The sequence below is a fragment of the Protopterus annectens genome, chromosome 14.part0 (genome assembly GCF_019279795.1).
Source record: "Protopterus annectens isolate FY-2018-M chromosome 14.part0, PAN1.0, whole genome shotgun sequence".
NCBI lineage: Eukaryota > Metazoa > Chordata > Ceratodontiformes > Protopteridae > Protopterus > Protopterus annectens.
In genome coordinates this window covers 829,610,929-829,632,434 of record NC_056748.1, presented here as the reverse complement: position 1 = coordinate 829,632,434, position 21,506 = coordinate 829,610,929, and the positions used below count along the sequence as shown (strand labels likewise).

The following is a 21,506-nucleotide window of genomic DNA, read 5'->3' as shown; positions in this document are numbered from 1 at the left end:
TAGCTTCCTCATATGTAGTCTTGCATATGGAATTAGTAGAATGCAGGAGGCCATGAACCCCAAGGCTTGCAGAATTTGCCTTGCAGATAGCAGGGTTTTTGTGGCCATTAGTTTGAAGTAAGTTGTCAAATGAATTTGTTTCTCTGGCGTGAAGAAAGCCATCTGGAAAGTTGTGTTCAAGCTTGCTCCCAGGAACATAACTTGTTGACAGGGTACCAGCTGTGATTTCTTTTGATTTATGGTGTACCCCAGACAAGTTAGCACCTTTTGTACAAATGCCAGATGATTCAAAAGTATGTCCTGGCTTTCTGCCTGAATTAGACAATTGTCCATTTGCGGGTATATTTGAATATTTCTTTGCCTGCAAAATGAAAACTGGAGCTAGGCACTTTGTGAATACCCTGGGCACAGTAGATAAGCCAAAGGGCAGTGCAGAGAACTGATAGTGCATGTAGCCTGCTTTGAAAAGTAGATATCTTCTGCAAGATTCCCTGATTGGGATGTGCAGGTAGGCTTCTTTTAAATCCAGTGCTGCCAACCAGGCATCTTTGCCTAGCATAGGAAGTAACTGGCGAAGAGTTAGCATCTTGAATTTTGGAATCACCAAAAAAGGTGTTTAATATGGAAAGGTCCAGGATAGGACACCAAGAGTTGTCCTTTCTGGGTATCAGGAAAAGTCTTGAGTAGAAACCATGTCCCTTTTCCTCTTCTAGGACAGTTTGAATGACCTTTATGCTTAAGAGAGAGAGTACTTGCTTTTGAGCCTCTGCCCACTAATTTGGGGGTAGATCTGGCCAACCGTTTGGGGTTAGTAACATGTGGAAATGAAATCTGTATCCTGGAGAAACTATACTTAACACCCATTTGTCCTGGGTAATGAGTTTCCAGTTTTTTTGCCTGCAGAGCAATCTTTTCCCCTAAAGGAGCAGTCAGTTGAGAAGTGCTTAGAAGTTTTAAAGTTAAGTCATTGAGACAGTTTAACATAGGGGGAGTCTTACTACACCCTGATTTGGAAGTGGGAGCCCCCCCACTGTTTAGTCCTGTGCATACCCTGAGACTGAAGCCTGGGTGTTCTGCTGGTTCTGGGTTTGGACTGAGAAGGCCTGGAAGAGGCAGGAAAAGATCAGTTCTTAGAGGGCCAATGCCTACTAAATCTTGGAGGTTGTACTTGTAGGAAATCTTTAACAGTTTGCATAGATTTAGCTTTTTCCTCCAACTTCTTCTGCTTTGTTGCCAAACAGGTGGTCCTGATTTAAGGGAGCATCCAGCAATTTAGCTTTAACATGATCTGGCAAAGATTGCTCCTTAAGCCAAGCATGCCTTCTAAGTACAGACCCAGTGACAGCAGTCCTGCAAGATGCCTCTAGTGAATCAAAACCACATTGCAAAGTATGCTTTCCAACCAGTTCAGCACAATGCATTAAATCCTGCAAATCCTTATTTTCAGCATAATCAGGAATCAACATAATTTTCTGTTTAAGCAATCCAATAACATGCTGCTGATACTTTAACATATGAAACTGGCAATTCAAGGCCCTAATGGCTAAAGTTGCAGAAGTGTATACTTTCTTATCCCATCTATCCAGCGCCCTGGAGTCTCTATCAGAGGGGGTAGGATTTTTGGCAGTAGTAGCCTTGATGCCCTTGGGTCCCTGTGAAATGGTCTCAGGATCCACAGTAGAATTTTTAAAAAGGAAATTGTGAGAGTCAGGGACCCCGTAATATCTATCAGGTTTTCTGGGAGCAGGAGGTAAAGAGTCAGGAGCCAAGCTAGATTTCGAAAAGGCATCATCAACAATGTCCAGTACAGGAGGTATAGCTGAAGGCCTGTGCTGGGGCAGGAGTAAGAAATCCCTAAGCCTTTTTTTAGAATCATAGTAATCCTGGCTTTCCCAGCGAAAGTGCTCCCTAAGAGTATGCAGGGTTTCACCAAAAGAGAAATCCTCTGGGGGGGAAGCAGAGGGAATAGAGTCCTCTGCATCAGAATCCTCATAGGAAGATAAGGGTAAATCCTGGTCATCAGAGGAAACAGAAATTTCAGAATCCTGGTCAGAAGTATCACATAAGCAAATTCAATCCTAGGTTTCTTAGAGGGGGAAGGATGGCTTCCCCTGATTAAAGTAATAAGGTCTTCAGCCATTCTTATCATCTGTTTTTTTAGGCATAAAGGCCTGACTATGCGGTCTGGGCATCAGTTTCCTAAGCATAGTTTGAGTTTTAGGCCTTGAAGAAGAAGATGGCGTTGGTTTAATATGCAAGTCAGTAGGCCTAAATACACCCTCAGAAGCAGGTGCCTGCACAGTGGCTCAGGACCCATCCAAGGTAGACACATCCGCAGGTTCCACAGCTGAAGCATTTCGCGACATTCCGGACTACAAATAGGTCTCAGTAGAGGCCTGCGAATCTGAAGTAGCGGGTATCAGAGGCTGCGAAAGCACCTCAGTGAGTACCGGCAAACGTACCGGCGAACTGGCAACTGGCTTACGAGAAGTGTCGTCAGCAGCTTTGGACCTAGGCGGCCTGTCTCTGTCTTTATCTTTGCGTTTTTTCAAAATGTCAGTAGTCGGATGGCTTAACGAAGACATATCTGTAAAATTGAACTGAGTACCAAAATATTTAAAAGTGTAAATATACCGACGACGAATAGTACGTTACTTAAATAAGGCACAAAACCAACAGCGAGGTACATCGTGGTCAGGGCCTAGGCAAGGAATACAGTACGAATGAAAATCTTTGTGAAGTATTTGCTTTCCACAAGAAATACAATTATTGACTTTTACTGACATCGGGTTAGAGCAAGAAAAAGTTTCCCCAACGGTGTACTTAGCTTTAGTTGAAGACTTCAGTTCTGAAACTCGAAAATGAAAATTTCAGGAGTTGACCGACCAGCACTTGCGAACTGCTTCTGCTTCGGGCACCGCACAGCAAGAAAGACTGAGGTAATGGCGTTGGCTGCATGCTTTATACCCCTGACTACCTGACGTCATGGAAGATGAGACAGCAACCGATGCAGGACCCAACACTTTGATAATCAGGCCGACTGAGGGCTACTGCAAGCAGATAACCTAAATGTGATGACTGCAACAGTGAAACACGAAGAATATCGGAGAAATGGACACTTGAGGACAAAACAGAAATAATGTTTTGTTTCTACTATGGAACTAATGTAGAGTTCCTGAAAAGGGGTTAAACTGCAAGAGCAAAGGGAAAAATACAGAAGAGAAAAATCATTAAACTAAAAAAATGGAAAACATTGCAGAATCCAAATTAAGGTCAATTGACAGACTAAAAACAAAAAAATATGTAGACAAGAAAACATTGAATGAGTTGGAAAAGGAACAAAAAATGAAGTATTAAGAGAAAAAGAACTCCACAGGTATTTTCAACATTAAAGAGAGAGAAATGGACCCGAGAGAAAAAGTGAGACCTAATATGATGTACTTTATACACAGAAAATAAATCAATCTTAACTATTAATCATAAAGCAAAGTCAAAAATATCTGAAAGTTCATATAGGCAAAGGCACCCAGACATGGTAGACATTACAAAAAAATAGAATAGGAGCACAGAAGTCTAATGAAGTGACAAGTAAGCAGTTTGATACAGAAATGGAGGAAATTGAAAATGAAGTGATAGATCAGTTATGAAGTAAATAATTTGAATGGTAATGCCAGCTGCAGCAGTCACATCAGACTTGTGGTTTATTAAATGTTGAAAGTAGTAAAGCTGTCTCACAAAATGAAATGCGACATTCCTTTCAAAGCCAAAATATTTCCATGCAGAGGCAGAAAGAGCAGGAAACTGAAACTGTACAAGAAACTTTCAATCAGGAAAAAAATGTAAAAGAAGACCTGCTGGATTTGATCGAAATGGATAAATATAATGATATGCATGAGAGACAGAGGATGCCAAAAGTGAATTAAACACAGATTGTTAAAAACCTAACAAGCCAAATTAATAAAATAATTGGAACTATAAAGAGGGATCCACATGATATAACAGAAATTAAAAAAATACATTACTGTGCAGCAAATTTAATAACAGACAAGTTATTGCAAAGAAAGCATAAATTAGTAAAGGAAAATAAAGGGGCAAATAGATTACCAGCATGGAAGCATTGACTAGAAACATATGTGAAAGAGTTAAGAAAAGAAGTATTACTACTTGAAGAATACAGAAAAGGAAAGCAATCGAAAACATTTACTAGAAAAGTAAGAGTTGAAACAAATATCCAACATCTAAATGGATCAAGATTTAAGTTATGCTGTCTTAACAATAAATTAAAAATCTCTAAGCGGGCTGAAAAACTTAGGAGATACATGAAGAAATATAAAGAAAGGATATAAAACAAAAAGTTTAGGGATGACAAAGAAATTTTACAGGGAGTTAGGAAAAAAAACAGCAACCATTGAGATACCAAGAAAACAGGAAATTAATGCATTCTAGAGAACTATCTAAGAGGATCCAGTTCAGCACAATAAGGAAGCTAGTGGGTAAAAAAGGAAAAAGCACAACTCAGAAACTCTGATATAGAAGATATGGAGTGGAATGAAGTAACTCATACTAAGATAGAGGTTCATATAGGACAAAGGATCATCTTTTGTTAAATAAAGCCATAATGGAGACCTGTAAAAAGAAGAGGAATCTCAGTACGGCATGCATATATTACAAAGAAAACATATGACACCATTCTTCACTCTTAGATTATATAATACTTACAGATGTACAAGATCAATCAAATATTCGTATATTTTATTACAGTTACGATGAAGAAATGGAAAACCACTTTGGAGTTGAACTACAAAAAAGGACTAATTACTATCGAGGGTGTGAAAATCCAGTCTGGAATATTCCACGGTGATTCATTGTCACCATTATTGTTTTGCCTTGCAAATCTTGCAATCTCTTAAGCTGTTTACTTGACAGCCTAGGTCACGGGTTTAGTGTGACTCCAAGAATATCATCAAGTGAAAGGATATCTCATTTTCTTTTTGTGGATGACTTTAAACTAGTTCATCAGATAAACACATGAAAGAGCAAATGCAAGTTATTTAAGGCTTTTCAGATAACATAGGAATCTCATTTACTCTCAAAAAATGTGGAAAAGCAGCATTTGAAAGAGGGAAATTAAAGATTCAAGAAAACATAAACTTGGGGAGGAATGTGATATAAAAATTTAGAACAAGAAGTAGTGTAGAAATATCTTGGAATAGACAAAGGGGCAACGATACAGCATAAAAAAACAAAGCCCAGTAAGGAATATTTTAGAAGATTAAAATTAATACTGAAAACAGCCTTGACATCTAGGAATAACGTTTAAGCTATATTTCGACTTGCACTTCCTGTTTTAACTTGTAGCTTTGGGGTGACTGTCCACAAAAAACAGTTTGATAAGTCTGACAGAAAAACAAGAAAATTGCTCCAGGCCCATCAAATGACATACAAGAAAGAGTGTTTGCCAAGATTATACATCCCTCAGTCCGAAAGAGTTATGGGCCTCCTTGAAATCAACTACGCATATAGATCAGTAATTGTGGGATTGCATACGTGTTATTGACATCATCATATCCAAATATATTAAAAGTTTTAAAGCATGAGCAAAAGAAGTACAAGATGACCTCTTCGGTTAGGTTAGCAGAAGCTTTTAGGAAAAAAGCAGCCATGGAAATCCAACCAAATGTGGTTAAAAGTCAGGTGGCAACTGAAAGTGCAAAAAAATAAAAGAAAGAATACAAAGAAAAGGATCAGAAAAAAGAAAAGACAAAAGGAAAGATTGTAATTGTAGCAAGAAGTATAGAGATCTGCTGGAACAGCCCCATGTTGACCAAAAGCTGTACAAATGGCTTAGATGGGGTGAAATTAAAACAGATGAAAGGTTAATATTGGCAAACCAAGACAGTGGATTTCATACCAGATGGTTCTCAAAATCCACAGAAAAGTTGAAGATACTTTTGTGGTACAGAACTAGAAACATTTACACATCTTGTTGCAGGGTGCAATAAACTCATGGCTGAAGGTTTGTATAATGAAAGACAATGTGGCAAGGCTGTTGCACTGGAAAATTTGTAAATAACTACAACACAGAGGCAGCTGTGAGACACTGGAAACATAAACCACAAAAGATTGTTAAAAATGATGAAATAATGATTACATGGACTCACCCCATACCAGCAGATAAGAAGCAGATGCAAATAGACTGGATGTTGTAGTTAAAGAAAAACAGACAGATATAGCTTTGATTACTGAAATTGCTACATACAGTGACTACAGTGTCTTATAAACTGAAAGACATAAATCTGTTAATTATCAGGACTTGCAAACATAAACTACAGCAATATGGAATAAAGACACAACAATAGTTCTTGCTGTAGTAGGAGCAATTGGGCAAAAAAAAAAAAAAACGAAATCTTCAAGTATATCTAAATACGCTAGTGATAAAAGTAACCCCTTATGAACTTCAAAACGTGTGTTTTTTCCAAATATTGTCTTGTATAGAGAGATCTGCCAAATTTCAGAGCCTGATCCACAAGGACTAGAACATGGGCAGGCAAAACTGTTGAAGAACCTAAGTCTCAATGTGGCAGTGCAGAAAAACCTTTTGCCAGCCTTGTCCGAACTCTTACTTTTCATACAAGAAGTAATGTCACAAGATGCAATGGTGTTATGCTAGACCAAAGGGATCACAAAAATAGTCTGTCCTAATGTACGTAGTCAGGAAGTCATGCCATTCAGCTGTTCTCATAATCAGCATCAGTGTTTTTAGCCAAAGAGGGAAAAGAACCTGGCTATAGTAAGACTGTTGAGACAGCATCCTTTATAACAGGCTCCATGGAAGTTAACTCAGTGTTTCCCATCCTTCTTACCCAGACAGCAATTACAGCATCTCTTTAGTGGAAAGCTGGGGAAACACAGGCCAGATCATAGTAAACATCATAATGAAATTCTCACCAAAGGAAGGGCCATCTGCAGGGAAAATAGGACAGAGATATTGTTATACTTACTCATTTCAAGGACAAGAAACTCCACAGTCTGAGCCCCCTTCCAAGGATACTTATGGGGAAGGTAACCCACCCCTAACCCTAGCTCTAAAATGCAGCAGCCCCTGCAGTGTGCAATGCATTATGTATGTAACAGGTGAGTGCTGAAGCATCAGGTGATATGCCCATGGTACCAATGTAAGTGCATCCAAGACTGATGGTGCTTGGTTCTAAGAGGCCTTCAGAGGGACTAGTGCTCATGTCAGCAACCTTCCCCTAGAAGTATGCTCCTGAAACCACAAGGTTCGGGCCCATCTGACTTCAAATAACTGCTGCAGGTTCAACATCTGAGTTGAACATGTGGGCACAAATGGACCCCAGATGCTGAGTCCTGCAGGACACAAGGGAAAAACTACACATACATTAAAGGACAACAGGGAGCAGTCCACATGAGATGGCCAGGTGTCAGCATGGTCCAAATGCTCCAGCATGAAAGTAATGGTGTGGAAACCCCAGGATGAACTCCTCATCATACTTTTTGGGGTGCAGTTCCCTTGGTGAACAGTATAAACTTAAACCTTCCCAAGTGAAAGGAGAGCCTGTGATTCTTGAAGCCAGCAAGGCTACGATGAGGATAACTAATATCTAGCATCTAACTCACATACTTTATGTTGTTCCAGGATATTTGCTTATGTTTCTGTGTTGCTTTTAAGTGAATTTTCATAAAGCAGGTTTACCTCCAAATGTATTAGAACTTAATTTGAGATAGTGCAACCCTGAAGTAGGTTATATCAGGCAGGGGGTTCAGAAGGTAATGGTATTCATATAGAACAAATTGGGATGTAAACCCCCCAGTTTGATGGAGTGGAATGATATGATCACAATTCAGTGGGAAGGTCTTTCATGATATGGATATATCCTGCTCTGGCATCATCCTGTGATGGTAAACCCTTTTGTTAGTCCATGCACTGAGTATTGTCTCTTGACAGAATAGACAGAGCCCTTAAGCTTGTCCACTCTTTTTTTATAGGGGCTTGGCCTAAGCACTAGCATATATGTGGATAATGCCTAATGGCATGCTGACTCTCAAGCTGCAGAGATACTACAGTTACGAATACTGGCTATTGATATGAGTAATTATAGGGACACATTAATGTTTTCAATATGTTAAGCATTAAACACTGGGACTTTTCCAAAGCAAACATTTGAATAAGGGTCCAGACTGTGCAAGCAAGCAAGCAGAAAAGAAATTAAAGACTAAAGGACTTTAAAGGTTCTCTTATCCTGACAGATAATGTTATTGCATATAGTGCAGGAAGGGAGTGTGTATGTGTGTGTGTGTGTGTGTGTGTGTGTGTGTGTGTGTGTGTGTGTGTGTGTGTGTGTGTGTGTGTGTGTGCGTGTGCGCGCGTGTGTGTGTGTGTGTGTGTGTGTGTGTTTGCTCTTGTACACTGGAAATGGAGTATCGAAAGTTGAAACCTGAAAGGTTACCCACTGAAGAAGACCTCTGAAATCAGATCAAGAAGGTATACTGCTCAGGTGATGGAGAAAAAATATTTGCAGAATCATTTTAATAATGAGAAACTAATAACCTGATGGCAGGTAAAGGCTTCCTGGTTCACTGTTTTTTTAAATCCCTTTGCATAATGGAAAAGCTGCAAATGCTAGTTGGCATGTATTGCACTTTTTCTTGTATTTGACAACTTTTTTTCTGTTAGATAGCTTGAACCACAGGCAGTGCTATCTTACCAGTGGTAACATACTCTGTGATAATAACACAGCCAACAGTTTATCTTCACAAATAATCTGAATGAACTTAAAGCAATTTCAGTTCAATTTCATATTCATATTTATTAAAGTGAGTAAGCCTAAGCAATTAGCAATAAATAAACATTAAAACAAAACAATAATTCAAAATAATGACAAATAAATAAATAAATAAATAAATAATAAAGTCCAGGGTAGGAATAAAAGCTGTTCAGAATGCTTGCTGCTGAAAGCCAGGTCAAAAAGATATTATTTCAGGGAACTCACAACAGGTCAGTGCAGAAAACTCCCATGCTTACTGATGTAGTCAAATTCCAGAGGAGGAGAGCTTGGTAAGCAAAGAACTGACAATCTGAACAGTAGAGGTTTTAAGGTGTATCACAGAAAACACTAACGGCCTCAAGGTAGAAGGTCTTATCTAGATAATAAGCTCCTTTATTTGAGCGGGACCCCCATGTATGGACAAAAATAAATAAATAAGTAAATAAATCCAAGATTTTTAACCAAAGTCCTAGAAAGGAAAGCAGTGCAACTTTCACAGAACTTGATTATTACAGTGGGAGATTTGGATGAGATTCTTAATGGTTATTTTGACTGTAAATCTAGTAAGAGCCTATGAACCTATGTAGCAGTAAGTAACCACTCTGCTCAATTCTGAACTAGCTGTAACTGATCAATTTCAGTGCCAGGAATCCCAAAGTCAAGACACTGCAATTGACCATATGAGTGAATACCAAAGCATAAACTGTAGAGAAAATCCACAAAAGGTACAAAATGCTTAACAGTACAGAAATTCCTCATATGGGAACAAGATAAAGTAATACCTAGCCAATAAAATATCATTTATTAACAAAACAGTAAGTCATTTTGCTTTGACAAAATAGGAAATCTGCACAAACATAGGTCCATTATCCCACTAATCATTAAATGGTATTTGAGATGGGTATAAACAACTTTCGCAATAACCTTATCCAAAAATTGAACTTTTGAGATAGAGCAGTAATTATAAAAAAAAAAAATGGCATAGAAAATTATTTCCTGATCAGCAGGTTAACAAGCATGGAAAAATCTCAGTCCTCAGAGAGGATTGCAAAAAATGATAAATAACTGACCCCAATACATTCAAGCAAGCAATAACCACTTTGAAAAGACATGGATCGAGTCTGAATGTCGCAAGATACATACGTCATATCACAGCTATCTGATTCTCAAAATTAGAGATACTGGATACTATACAGGCAAAGGAAGACGTATCAACCTTCTAGATAAATTTGCAGCCCATGACTTCTAAAGGACAAATTGCAGATCTAATAGCAGCAACCCTTTTACTGAACAATCGAACAAAAAAATGATATCAGACAAACACCTTTTGGGTCGAAAGACAGTCTGGGCCACACAGACTGTTCATTACTCAAAATAACATGACTAGTCACCTGACTGCCGTCACAATGTCTCTGGACAAGAACATTGTCTTCTTCCAAGAAATTTCATTCCACTAAACAGCACAATGCTTCTTCATCTCAAGACTGTTACTACAAAGACTGACACACTTAACAGCAACATCCTAAACTCCTCCTCTCCCACTACAAGAAGAAGAGCTCAGAGTTAAACCTTGATTCACATGACCTGAATGGGGCAGAGCACACATGGCCCTAGCAGTGATTAAACCATTATTATACTTACTGACAAACATATCTTTTCACTGGTACTGTCCATCACAATGAGTTGGAGGACTAACATGGAAAACAAATGAGGTGTAGCTCTAGAAATTATAATATTTCTTTACGTCAAGATCGGGAAAGAAAAATGAAGTTATAGAACATAGCAGAACACTAAGTGATCAGGCCAAGAGACTGTCTCTATCTTCATTCCTAAATTCATAAAGGGTGAAGGAAATCATTAACCTATGCAACTTTAGTCCAGTCTAAAATGTAACAAAAAATGGAGAACTAAAAGCAAACATTGTGAGCAATAATAATTTCCTTCTTCTGATAACCTGCTTAACCCAGGCTGGGGTTGTGCAGGACCTAGCGAATATCCCAATCTTGAATGGGTGCAAGGAAGAAAAAACACTCCTAAATAGGGTGCCATCCATTATAAGATATACACCCACACAACAGCAACACCTCTGGGCAATTTGTAGGATCAACAATTTATTTACAGCCTATCTTTGGGATATGGGAGGAACCTGTAGCACCTGGCAAAGTGTTCCCAAGATTTGGGGGGGTCACATCTGACATAACAATAGCTCTTAATCAAATCTGAAAACAAACGCTCAACAGGATACAAAAATTCATATGTGGGAATTAGAAATTGCAAACAAAGAGAAAGAGATAAAATCTGTTGCCAATAAAGTAATCTCAAATGAAATAGGAACTGTGAAATGATTCAACCACAGTGAAAATCATACCAACAGCCCTAATGATGAGATGATAATGCACCCAGTTCCAAGGAATCTATGGAGCAGACAGGGAGTACTGATTTCTTACAGTTCTGAAAATCCATGTCTTAGATTTAATAATTTCAGTAAATGAATACAGTCACTCTGCTACCTGCAGGGCTACCAAATCATACAGTGTTTATGTAAATTTGTTCTTAGTGACAATATTTCTACAGCAACAATGTTAGTTCAGTTTTTGCTAGTAGTACCAATAAAACACCTCTATACAACTTGGAAAAAATTGCTTTCCAGTTCCTTTAATCTATACATAGAGAGTTTCATTGATCCAAGTAAAGAACAAAATACTAAAACATGGAAGCCAGCTTCAAAAGTACCCGATCATCTGGAAGATGATTACCTTTGAACAGCAGATGAATAAATTACATATCCAGTAACAATTCTCATTAATAGACTACGGAGGAAAAATATCTACTCTACATATGGAAGAAAACCCACATAATGCCGCTGAACAAAGAAGAAACCTCTATAGAATTATCAACCAACAGGTCAACAGGCATCATATCGCTACTGTGAAAAAATACTTGGAAATGCATGCACAATCAAATTCCTGGACACCTAATAAAAATAGCTAAAAAAACTGTAAAAGTTAAAGGAGCTTCATTTAAAACACAACTTTTATTTCCACATAAAAAGAAATTAGCAACTTGACTAAGAGCTTTTTAAGGTTACTCCATAAAAAATAATACAACATAGCTTTTCCTCACATCTCACCCAACACACTTTTTTTCTCATATCATAGCACACTAGTTAACCTTATAAACATAGTATACTAAAATAAATAAGGGTCAGGTCATTGCATCACTTTTCTTATACCTCTCAGAAGCATTTTGTACATGTTTTCACCACCTGATCATGCAAAAACTTTCAAAGATAGACATAAGCTTTCTGATAATTCAGTGGTTTAAAAGCTATCTTACAGTTCATAATCAGATCATGCAATGGGTAGATACTTATTCCTGCTATTAATTGACCAAAGTAGGAGTCCTACGAGGGTCAGTCATTGGATCCTGTTCATATATGTCCTATATGGACAGACTCAAAAAATTCTCTGTCTCATATCGACTACTTAGAGGCGATCTCTGCTTGACTTACAAAGCCATGTCTGACCCAGCTCTGTTAGAAATGCTACAGCTAAATAAATCCCAATCCCTCTGCATGCTCCAGACACTTCAACCTCTTTGCCACAATCAACAGAACAAGCTGGAGGGACAGGTTCATAACCCAGAGACTGCCCATGCTATGGAATAGACTTCCCATACTTGTCAAGCTGGAGGGCCTCACTGGCCATCTTCAAAAGAAATCTTGATGAGTGGATGGGAAATAGAAAATTCACCCCACAGATCAGTCCAGTGGCTCTGCTTGACAGAGGCACTGGGAACTAAGGTAGAGTGGCATGATCCCAGGGTAATCCTATGGGCTAGGTTTATAAAGGCTCTAGAGCCATTAGCCTAGTACACACCTATGAACCTATGAACCTATACATTTGCAAATGACATAAACAGCGTACTGAAAAATACAAAAGCAGCCCTAGTTGCCCTTGATTCTACATTAATGTGCTCAGTAGCTGACTTCATACTTTATGAAGCACTGTGCTAAACTTAGCTCTCCAAAATGTCATTAACATTGGAAATTGGATGAAATAAAAGTAGATTAACTGGTAGGAAACAATTACAAATTAAAGGTTAACTCTCAGAATGATGCTTTATCATTGGTGGTATCTGGAGAGCTTGGCATAGAACTCTGGTACTTTAAAGGCATTCCTATATCTCTTTCAAATACTAGCTGATACCCAGTAAGTTACATTTGTTGATAAGTGTGAAATCATGAGGAAATACTTAACAATGATGTTTTTTTCCATCTGGTAACTACACAATTCATACTCGTTAAAACTTTTTCCTCGTTTCACCTACATCACATACATCTTTTACTCTAATGCCACCTTATGTTCACATCTCCCAGTATCTATATTACTATGCATTTTTTATATGTATATAGATTTGTCTTTCATTATTACTAACTATATGCAATCATAATCATCATCATCATCAACCCCCTTTTTCCCATTCTTGTACATGATATCAGGCTGTCATGTCAACTGTCACCATCTCTCTTGATTCAATGCTACTCTCTTACCAACAACAGTCATGTCAAGAGTATAACAGGTCTTCTCTCAAACAATGCAGCCATATCTTTGCTCATTCCTCATGCCTTCTTCCTGTCTGTTCAAATGCTTTTTCACCAGATTATCTTGGCTTTTCATACACATGTGCCTGAACCACTGTGGTGTGTTTCTACTGAAGAAGATATGGCATTAGAGGTAGACTCACAACAATAATTTCAGCAAATGACAGGGGAATGGAATGCAAAACTGAAGGTACATGTGATGAAACAGACTACAAACAAGTCAGGGGAGCTCAGAAGATACTGGGAAATGAGAGAGAAGGGACATACTGGAACAGGTTAACAGCTACAAGTATGTGGGTAGGGGTGGTTGAGGTGAAGGGAAGTCTGAATGAGGAATTTTTCTTCCAGGGTGGGCTGCTCTTCTTTCATCATAGGCTGTGTTTGGGGTAGTACAGCTTCTGTAGGCTTTCCTTCAAGTATTAGCTGGTAGAAGTATTCCCTTATATGCCTTTGATTTCCCCTGACTTATAAGTAATTAGTTTTGTCACAGATGCCTTCAGCTTTGCATTCCATTCCACTATCATTTGCTGAAGTTCTTGTTCAGAGTCTGTAACTTATGCTACATCATCTTCTCTTCAGCTGGAGTTACTTTTGCTTTGATGTCCTCCTTTCTTCATCTGTCCCGCAGTACGTATCCTACCACCCATCTCATGCACTTAATCTCCATCACATATAGATTACTCAACTGATCTGCCTTCTTTGCCCAGAATTCTATAACATAATGTAGTACTGGTTGCATCACAGTTTTGTACACCTTACTTTTCAGCTTCTTTAGCACACTTCTGCCACTATGTGATAGTTGGCTGCAACACCCCTCTGATTTTAGTTTTGACCTCCTCGTTCAGACCTTCTCTTCAACCCACCCCTCTCAGATACTTGAAGCTGATAATCTATTCCACTATTTTCCTCTTGTCTCATTTCCCACCTTCTTCTGATTCCCCCTGACGTATCTGTAGTCAGTTTCATCACAGCTGCTTTCACTGAGTCCCATCACTGTTTATACTTAGGTCCTTGTACATAGCTTGCACTAATTATGCCAATGTTTTTTGGGAATTTGAACTACTGCAGGACCATCTAATACAGCTTTCTTGGGACCTTGTCATATGTTTTCTCCAAGTCTAGGAATGTTCAGTTGGACTCTCTTCTCACCTGTCTGTCTCACTACAAACAATGGGTCTGTTGTGCATCCTGATGTAAATCCAAACTTCTCATCTAACATCTTACTTTCTACTACTTTGCATCTTCATTTATCAATCACCCTCTCCAAAAGTTTTATGTGTGTGACTGGAGTTTGATACAGCTATACTGCCCACAAATGTGAATGTCCCCTTTGTTCTTGTACATAGTGGCACTAGAATGTTTATTCTCCAGTCATCTGCAATATGCCTCTCTCTCTCTCTCTGTACTGGTGTGAGTACCCTCTGGAGCTATTTCTCCCCTGCCTCACCTAACATTTTAATCACATCTACTGTGACCTCATCTGGGTCCACTGCATTCCCTGTCTTCGTTTTCCTTAGTGTTGATAGTAATTTCTTCTAGGGCGGGCTGCTTCTCTTTCATTATAAGCTGTGTCAGGGGTAGTACAGCTTCTGTAGGGTTTTCTTCAAGTGTTACCTGCTACAAGTATTCCCTTTATATGCCTTGATTTTCTGTGGGGTTGATGCTGGCATCCCTAATGAAGGTTGCCCGATGACTATCTTCTTAATCATTTTGTCTTTGTCTTGCAAACACACAGAGATTTTTTTGTGCCATCTGCTGAGTCCCTTTCCAGAATGTGGTACAGTACCTCTGACACCTTGATCTTTGCTACTGCAATGGCTATCTTAGCCTCTTTGTTACCCAAATGCTAACTAGGGCAACATGAGTTAGTGTTGATATAAATATGTATACACATACACAATGTGTGTGTGTTTATCTATATAATGTCTCTCTCTCTCTCTCTCTCTCTAAATATATATATATATATATATATATATATATATATATATATATACACATACACACACACACACACACACACACACAGTTTACCACCATTTAATCGAATACACTGCAGTCGAACCCACCAATGCTCGAGTCGAAATCATGAAGTTTTGCATGTCGAACAGCTGAAATGTGGCAAAGAACACCAAATGTGACATTTTCAACTGCTCTACATCCAAAACAAGTGCTTACATGGGTCCAAAAGGGGGAGCGGGATTGCCGTTCGATGCATTTGCGTTCGGTATTTTCCAGATTTGCTGCACTGCATTCGATACACGGACTGCCGACATTGTGACCGTCGGCTAAACGGTGGTAAACCTACACACACACACACACACACATATATATATATATATATATATATATATACACATATATATGTATATATATATATATATATATATATATATATTAGACAAAAAATAAAGGGCTTATAATGCATGAAGGACTAAAACAGGATGGATAACCCATCTAATTTCAGATTTTTTATGAGGAACTGTGAAGAACCCAGTGTGTTTGTGTGATTCAATTATATTTGGATATATAACCCCAGTAGCAATATTAACTATTAAAATAGTTGTAATTTTTTTAAACAAAGTCTGAGTAAATAATGTAACCATTTTTAACAACATTTCTAATAAATGTACATTTCTAGACACTTGGAATCCAGTAACTCAACTGTCAAAAGCATATGAGAAGGACATCCAATGACTTATAAACTCTGCAATGATAAGGAACAGGACTAAGTGCTTAAGGTAATATCCTGGTCTCTGCACCCTCATGAGATCACTGACTTAGTATATTAACTCATTCAGGGAGTGCCATGCCTCAAGGGAGCTGCAGGTATATATTTTAATTAAGGGACAGAGGAGATCCATTATAGCACAATTCCAGAAAAGTGTGAGGAGAGAATTTTCCTTTACCTATAATGCTGTGCAATGTCAGAGTCTTCATATTTACAGATGAGGAGGGATGCAGGGGGGGGGGGCAAATATTGGTATTTTTTAATCACAGGATTGTGAGTTGATCTATTTTTCAATAAATCATCTTCTGATTTTATCTCTTGTTGATGACATGCCCTAAACTACTTTGTGACCACATTGTGACCATGTAGATAAATATAATAGAAATAAAAAAGAAGTGGAAAAAGATCGTAGAAACAAAACCACTAGTCCAATAAAATGATCGCGTCAGCACACAGGTTGCAAGTCCATAAAACATTTATTGTATAAATTCCACGAGCGCTTTCACCCTAACTCAATTGTAGGGCTTTTTCAAGTGTAAAAACAGTGTAACTGTTCAATCAGCCAACTTTAAATAACTTCATTTTAAAAAAGGCGCCAAAACCAGTCTGACCAAAATTTAAAGTAACCACGCACATTTTTACAACTGTCAAGTTTAAAAACACAAATAAATTGACTTTGTTTACCAAACATTAATAAACTTGATAAAACTTTGAATCAAAGTAGTATAAAATAACGCAAAATAACAGTTCTATCTAAAAAGAAGAAGAAAAGGATGTCAAAAATTTAAAATACTTTAAAATTATGTTAAACAATACAATCAAAATTTTACTTTAATAATTGTTTCAGTGGTTGTTTTAAGTAATTATTTTGATAACTCTTCTACTTTTTTAATCAAATAAGGCTTAATAGAAATATGCTCATTTAGTCCCGGGGGGTGGGTGGCATTCAATCTAATTTGCCAATAGGTCTCCCTACAGCATAGCCAATTCTCATAATCTCCCCATTTAGGGTCAATAGGTACTTGTTCAAGAATCCCAAAAGGAAAGCCAGTGTGTTTAGGCTCCATTTGTAAATGTTTACTTAATGCATTATTAATATTCCCTTTTATTTATGTTATACAAATGTTCATAAATTTGTTTGTTCAACGCTCTCTCTGACTCCCCTATGTAGAAACTAGGACAGTCTCTACACAGGGCTAAGTACACAATACCCTTAGTATGACAATTACCCTTCTTTAAGTAAATCCTACTGTTGCCATAATTTTTTAAGGTGATGGGAACTTCATCCAAAATGTATCTACAATATCCACACCTACCACACCTACTAGTTCCCTTGTCCAAAGTAGTTGTACATCTATAATTGTTACTTTTGAACACCCTTTTCAGATTTGTTCCTGTTTTATAAACAAAGTTAGGATGATCACCTACTTTGTGTACTAAGTCCTTATTGTGCTTTAACATCTTCCAGTTTCTCTGAATGAGGTCCTTAACGCCCCTTGTAATGTTACTGTGTTGAAGAACCATAGCTCTTTTAAAAGCTTGTTCACTATCCACTTCATGACCTTTTACAGTTTCCAGTGGTTTCCCCAAAATAGGAGAATATCTAGTTGCACGACCATTTATAATTTCTTCCGACACTTCCTTTATTAACCTATCAGGGTAATCCCTTGAACTAAACAAATCAGAAATAAAATCAATTTCCACTAAAAAATCATCCCACTCTGATGTCATCCTGGCCGCTCTGACCATTTGGCCCTTGACTATACTCCTTTTTTGTTTCCAGGGGTGGTCACTGTTGCAGGGGAGGTAGGAATTACTGAAAGTATTTTTCCTATAAATTCTTGATTTCAGTCCCCCATTAGTTTTATCTAACCTGTTGAGGGTTTAGATTACTGTTGGCTACTTTTGAAGGGCAGTAAGTCTACCTTGAGCTTTGATATTGACCTGTTGATAGAACTAATGAGAATTGTGTCGAAAAACAATTTTGTGTATTTTGAGGGGGAACCTTTCAAGCAGGTTAGAGGCATAGCTATGAGGGCAGCTTGTGTCCCCATCTACGCCAAACTTGTCCTTTTACAATGGGAGTTGCAGCATTTGTTTCCTTCAGATTTTTACAACAATAACATCAAATTATGCTGACGCTTCTTGGACGATTTGTTTATTATTTGGGAAGGACCAGCGAACACTATTGTGGAGTTTGTTCAGTTTTTAAATTCCACCACTGGATTCTTAAAATTTACATTTAATTTTGACCAGGGTGGACTTGATTATTTAGATGTGAGGTTAGATAAAACTAATGGGGGACTGAAATCAAGAAATTATAAGAAAAATACTTTCAGTAATTCCTACCTCCCCTACCACAGTGACCACTCCTGGAAACAAAAAAGTAGTATAGTCAAGGACCAAATGGTCAGAGCGGCCAGGATGACATCAGAGTGGGATGATTTTTTAGTGGAAATTGATTTTATTTCTGATTTGTTTAGTTCAAGGGGTTACCCTGATAGGTTAATAAAGGAAGTGTCAGAAGAAATTATAAATGGTCGTGCAACTAGATATTCTCCTATTTTGGGGAAATCGTTGGAAACTGTAAAAGGTCATGAAGTGGATAGTGAACAAGCTTTTAAAAGAGCTATGGTTCTTCAACACAGTAACATTACAAGGGAAGTTAAGGACCTCATTCAGAGAAACTGGAAGATGTTAAAGCACAATAAGGATTTAGTACACAAAGTAGGTGATCATCCTAACTTTGTTTATAAAACAGGAACAAATCTGAAAAGGGTGTTCGAAAGTAACAATTATAGACGTACAACTACTTTGGACAAGGGAACTATTAGGTGTGGGTATTGTAGATACATTTTGGATGAAGTACCCATCACCTTAAAAAATTATGGCAACAGTAGGATTTACTTAAAGAAGGGTAACTGTCATACTAAGGGTATTGTATACTTAGCCCTGTGTAGAGATTGTCCTAGTTTCTACATAGAGAAGTCAGAGAGAGTGTTGAACAAACAAATTTATGAACATTTATATAACATAAAAAAGGGAATATTAATAATGCATTAAGTAAACATTTACAAATGGAGCCTAAACACACTGGCTTTCATTTTGGGATTCTTGAACAAGTACCAATTGACCCTAAAGGGGGAGATTGGGAGAATTGGCTATGCTGTAGGGAGACCTATTGGCAAATTAGATTGAATGCCACCCACCCCCCGGGACTAAATGAGCATATTTCTGTTAAGCTTTATTTGATTAAAAAAGCAGACGATTTATCAAAATAATTACTTAAAACAACCACTGAAACAATTATTAAAGTAACATTTTGATTGTATTGTTTAACATAATTTTAAAGTATTTTAAATTTTTGACATCCTTTTCTTCTTCTTTTTTAGATAGAACTGTTATTTTGCATTATTTTATACTACTTTGATTCAAAGTTTTATCAAGTTTATTAATGTTTGGTAACCAAAGTGAATTTATTTGTGTTTTTAAACTTGACAGTTGTAAAAATGTGCGTGGTTACTTTAAATTTTGGTCAGACTGGTTTTGGCGCCTTTTTTTAAAATGAAGTTATTTAAAGTTGGCTCATTGAACAATTACACTGTTTTTACACTTGAAAAAGCCCTACAATTGAGTTAGGGTGAAAGCGCTTGTGGAATTTATACAATAAATGTTTTATGGACTTGCAACCTGTGTGCTGACACGATCGTTTTATTGGATACCATGTAGATAAATATAATCTTTTAACAAAAGTGTGAAATAAGACATAAGGGTTAACTCTCATGGGCTTCATAACATTTTAAATCACCACTGCTGAATGATTTCGTCTTTAATAACCTTGTATGCTACTTACTAAGAAGTTCTGCCTGGTTCTTCACTTAACTTATACAAAGAAATGCTCTGGGAAAATACCATACCATTCATGAATTTGGACTGCAAGAATTCCATAACAATATGAAATTTCATGGGATTTGTAATTTTAAGTCAAAACTGTCATTCCATATAATGATTTTCTTATAATCTGAATACCTGTCAATTTATTTTAGTCAGAGGTCTGTGCTTAGAACCTTAGTTTTGCTTAAATGTGGCTGCAGTAAAATGTTGCAATTGGCTAAATGTAATAAAGTATACGTAATCACTGGCATGATTCCTGGAATTTCAATTCAGTGAAATAGATTTGTTTTATAATAACTGTACATTAATGACCATGATTAGTAATCAAAGCATCAATATGGTTTCATGAAAACGGAAGTAATGCATATGTGCAGTCTTTAGGACCAAGAGTCATACCTTTTCTCCTGGAGTGACAGAGATTCTCCAGACACAGTGTGAATGAGAAGGGTATCCATTTGGAAAACCAGGTGTTGAAAAATTTCCTGATGTGTCCTGCAATGTCTCTCCACAAGCTATAAAGGACAGATCAGCAACATTAAACTCCAGCTAGCAGAGAGCCATATAACATATTCACCAAGATACTTATAAGGTAGGATAAAATGTCATACTAGGAAAAGTCATTAATTTTACACTACTCCAGAGAAACCCTAGCTTTTTAGTTAATGCGCTAGCAAAGATGCAATACAATTCTGGCAACAAACACTGAGAGAAATGGGAAGCAATCTTAACAACCTGGTACAAAAAGGCCACCATACATGATGCTATCAATTTTCTCACAGCTTCTGACTCCAAACTGAATGACATGAGAAACCTGAATGAAATAGAAACCTTTGGAAAATTAATATTCAGAAAGTACACAGAGCTTATTTGCTTTCTGACAAGCCTAAAAACTATGAGTAAGCAAAGTGCTGCCTAATACAGTATGATTTGATGGTTCCTTTAATGATTTTTACTCCACTACAAAAGGAAAGGACAATTCTGAGAAATTGCAAATTGCTAAAGTGAATGCATAAAAGACAATGCAGTTTCCATTTCAAATATCTCAGGTCACTGCAAGCTGAAAGCAAGCAGAAATACAAATTGTGTCTACAGAGAAGGAAATCTAAAAGCTCATGTCATAACATTACAGACAAGCTGAAATTCACTGTCAGAATGGTTTCCACAGCAGCAGAAACAAGAGCCCCCAGAATCCTTAACTAAGCAGCAAGCTATTCAGTGATTTGACAAAATCCCACATCTGGTTGTTTTGTTATGTAAATTCTTCGAACATTCTGACACTGGACCTGTATGCTTTGGCCAGTTTATTGGTAAGTTACGGCATACTCAGAACAATCAGCTGTATTCTTCTGGAAGATGACACCATGCTAAAACTCTGAAGTACTTATAGCAGGAAGTACAACTGTATTTTCATCAGATGCTTGTCCACAGTGAAAGAAAGGCTAGAGGTTAAGGTGATAGGGCAGCATCCAAAAATAATAGACTTTACCTTCTTCAG

At 37.5% G+C, this 21,506-nt stretch overlaps 1 protein-coding gene across 1 annotated transcript in view; it reads right to left on the bottom strand.

Moving 5' to 3' along the window:
- TLL2 (tolloid like 2) overlaps positions 1-21,506 on the bottom strand; it is a 2,712,623-nt gene that overhangs the window by 600,534 nt on the left and 2,090,583 nt on the right. Inside the window, exon 9 of the mRNA XM_044056577.1 lies at positions 20,408-20,523. Within this exon, the coding sequence (XP_043912512.1) occupies positions 20,408-20,523 (116 nt within the window). The remainder of the gene's footprint in view (positions 1-20,407; positions 20,524-21,506) is intronic.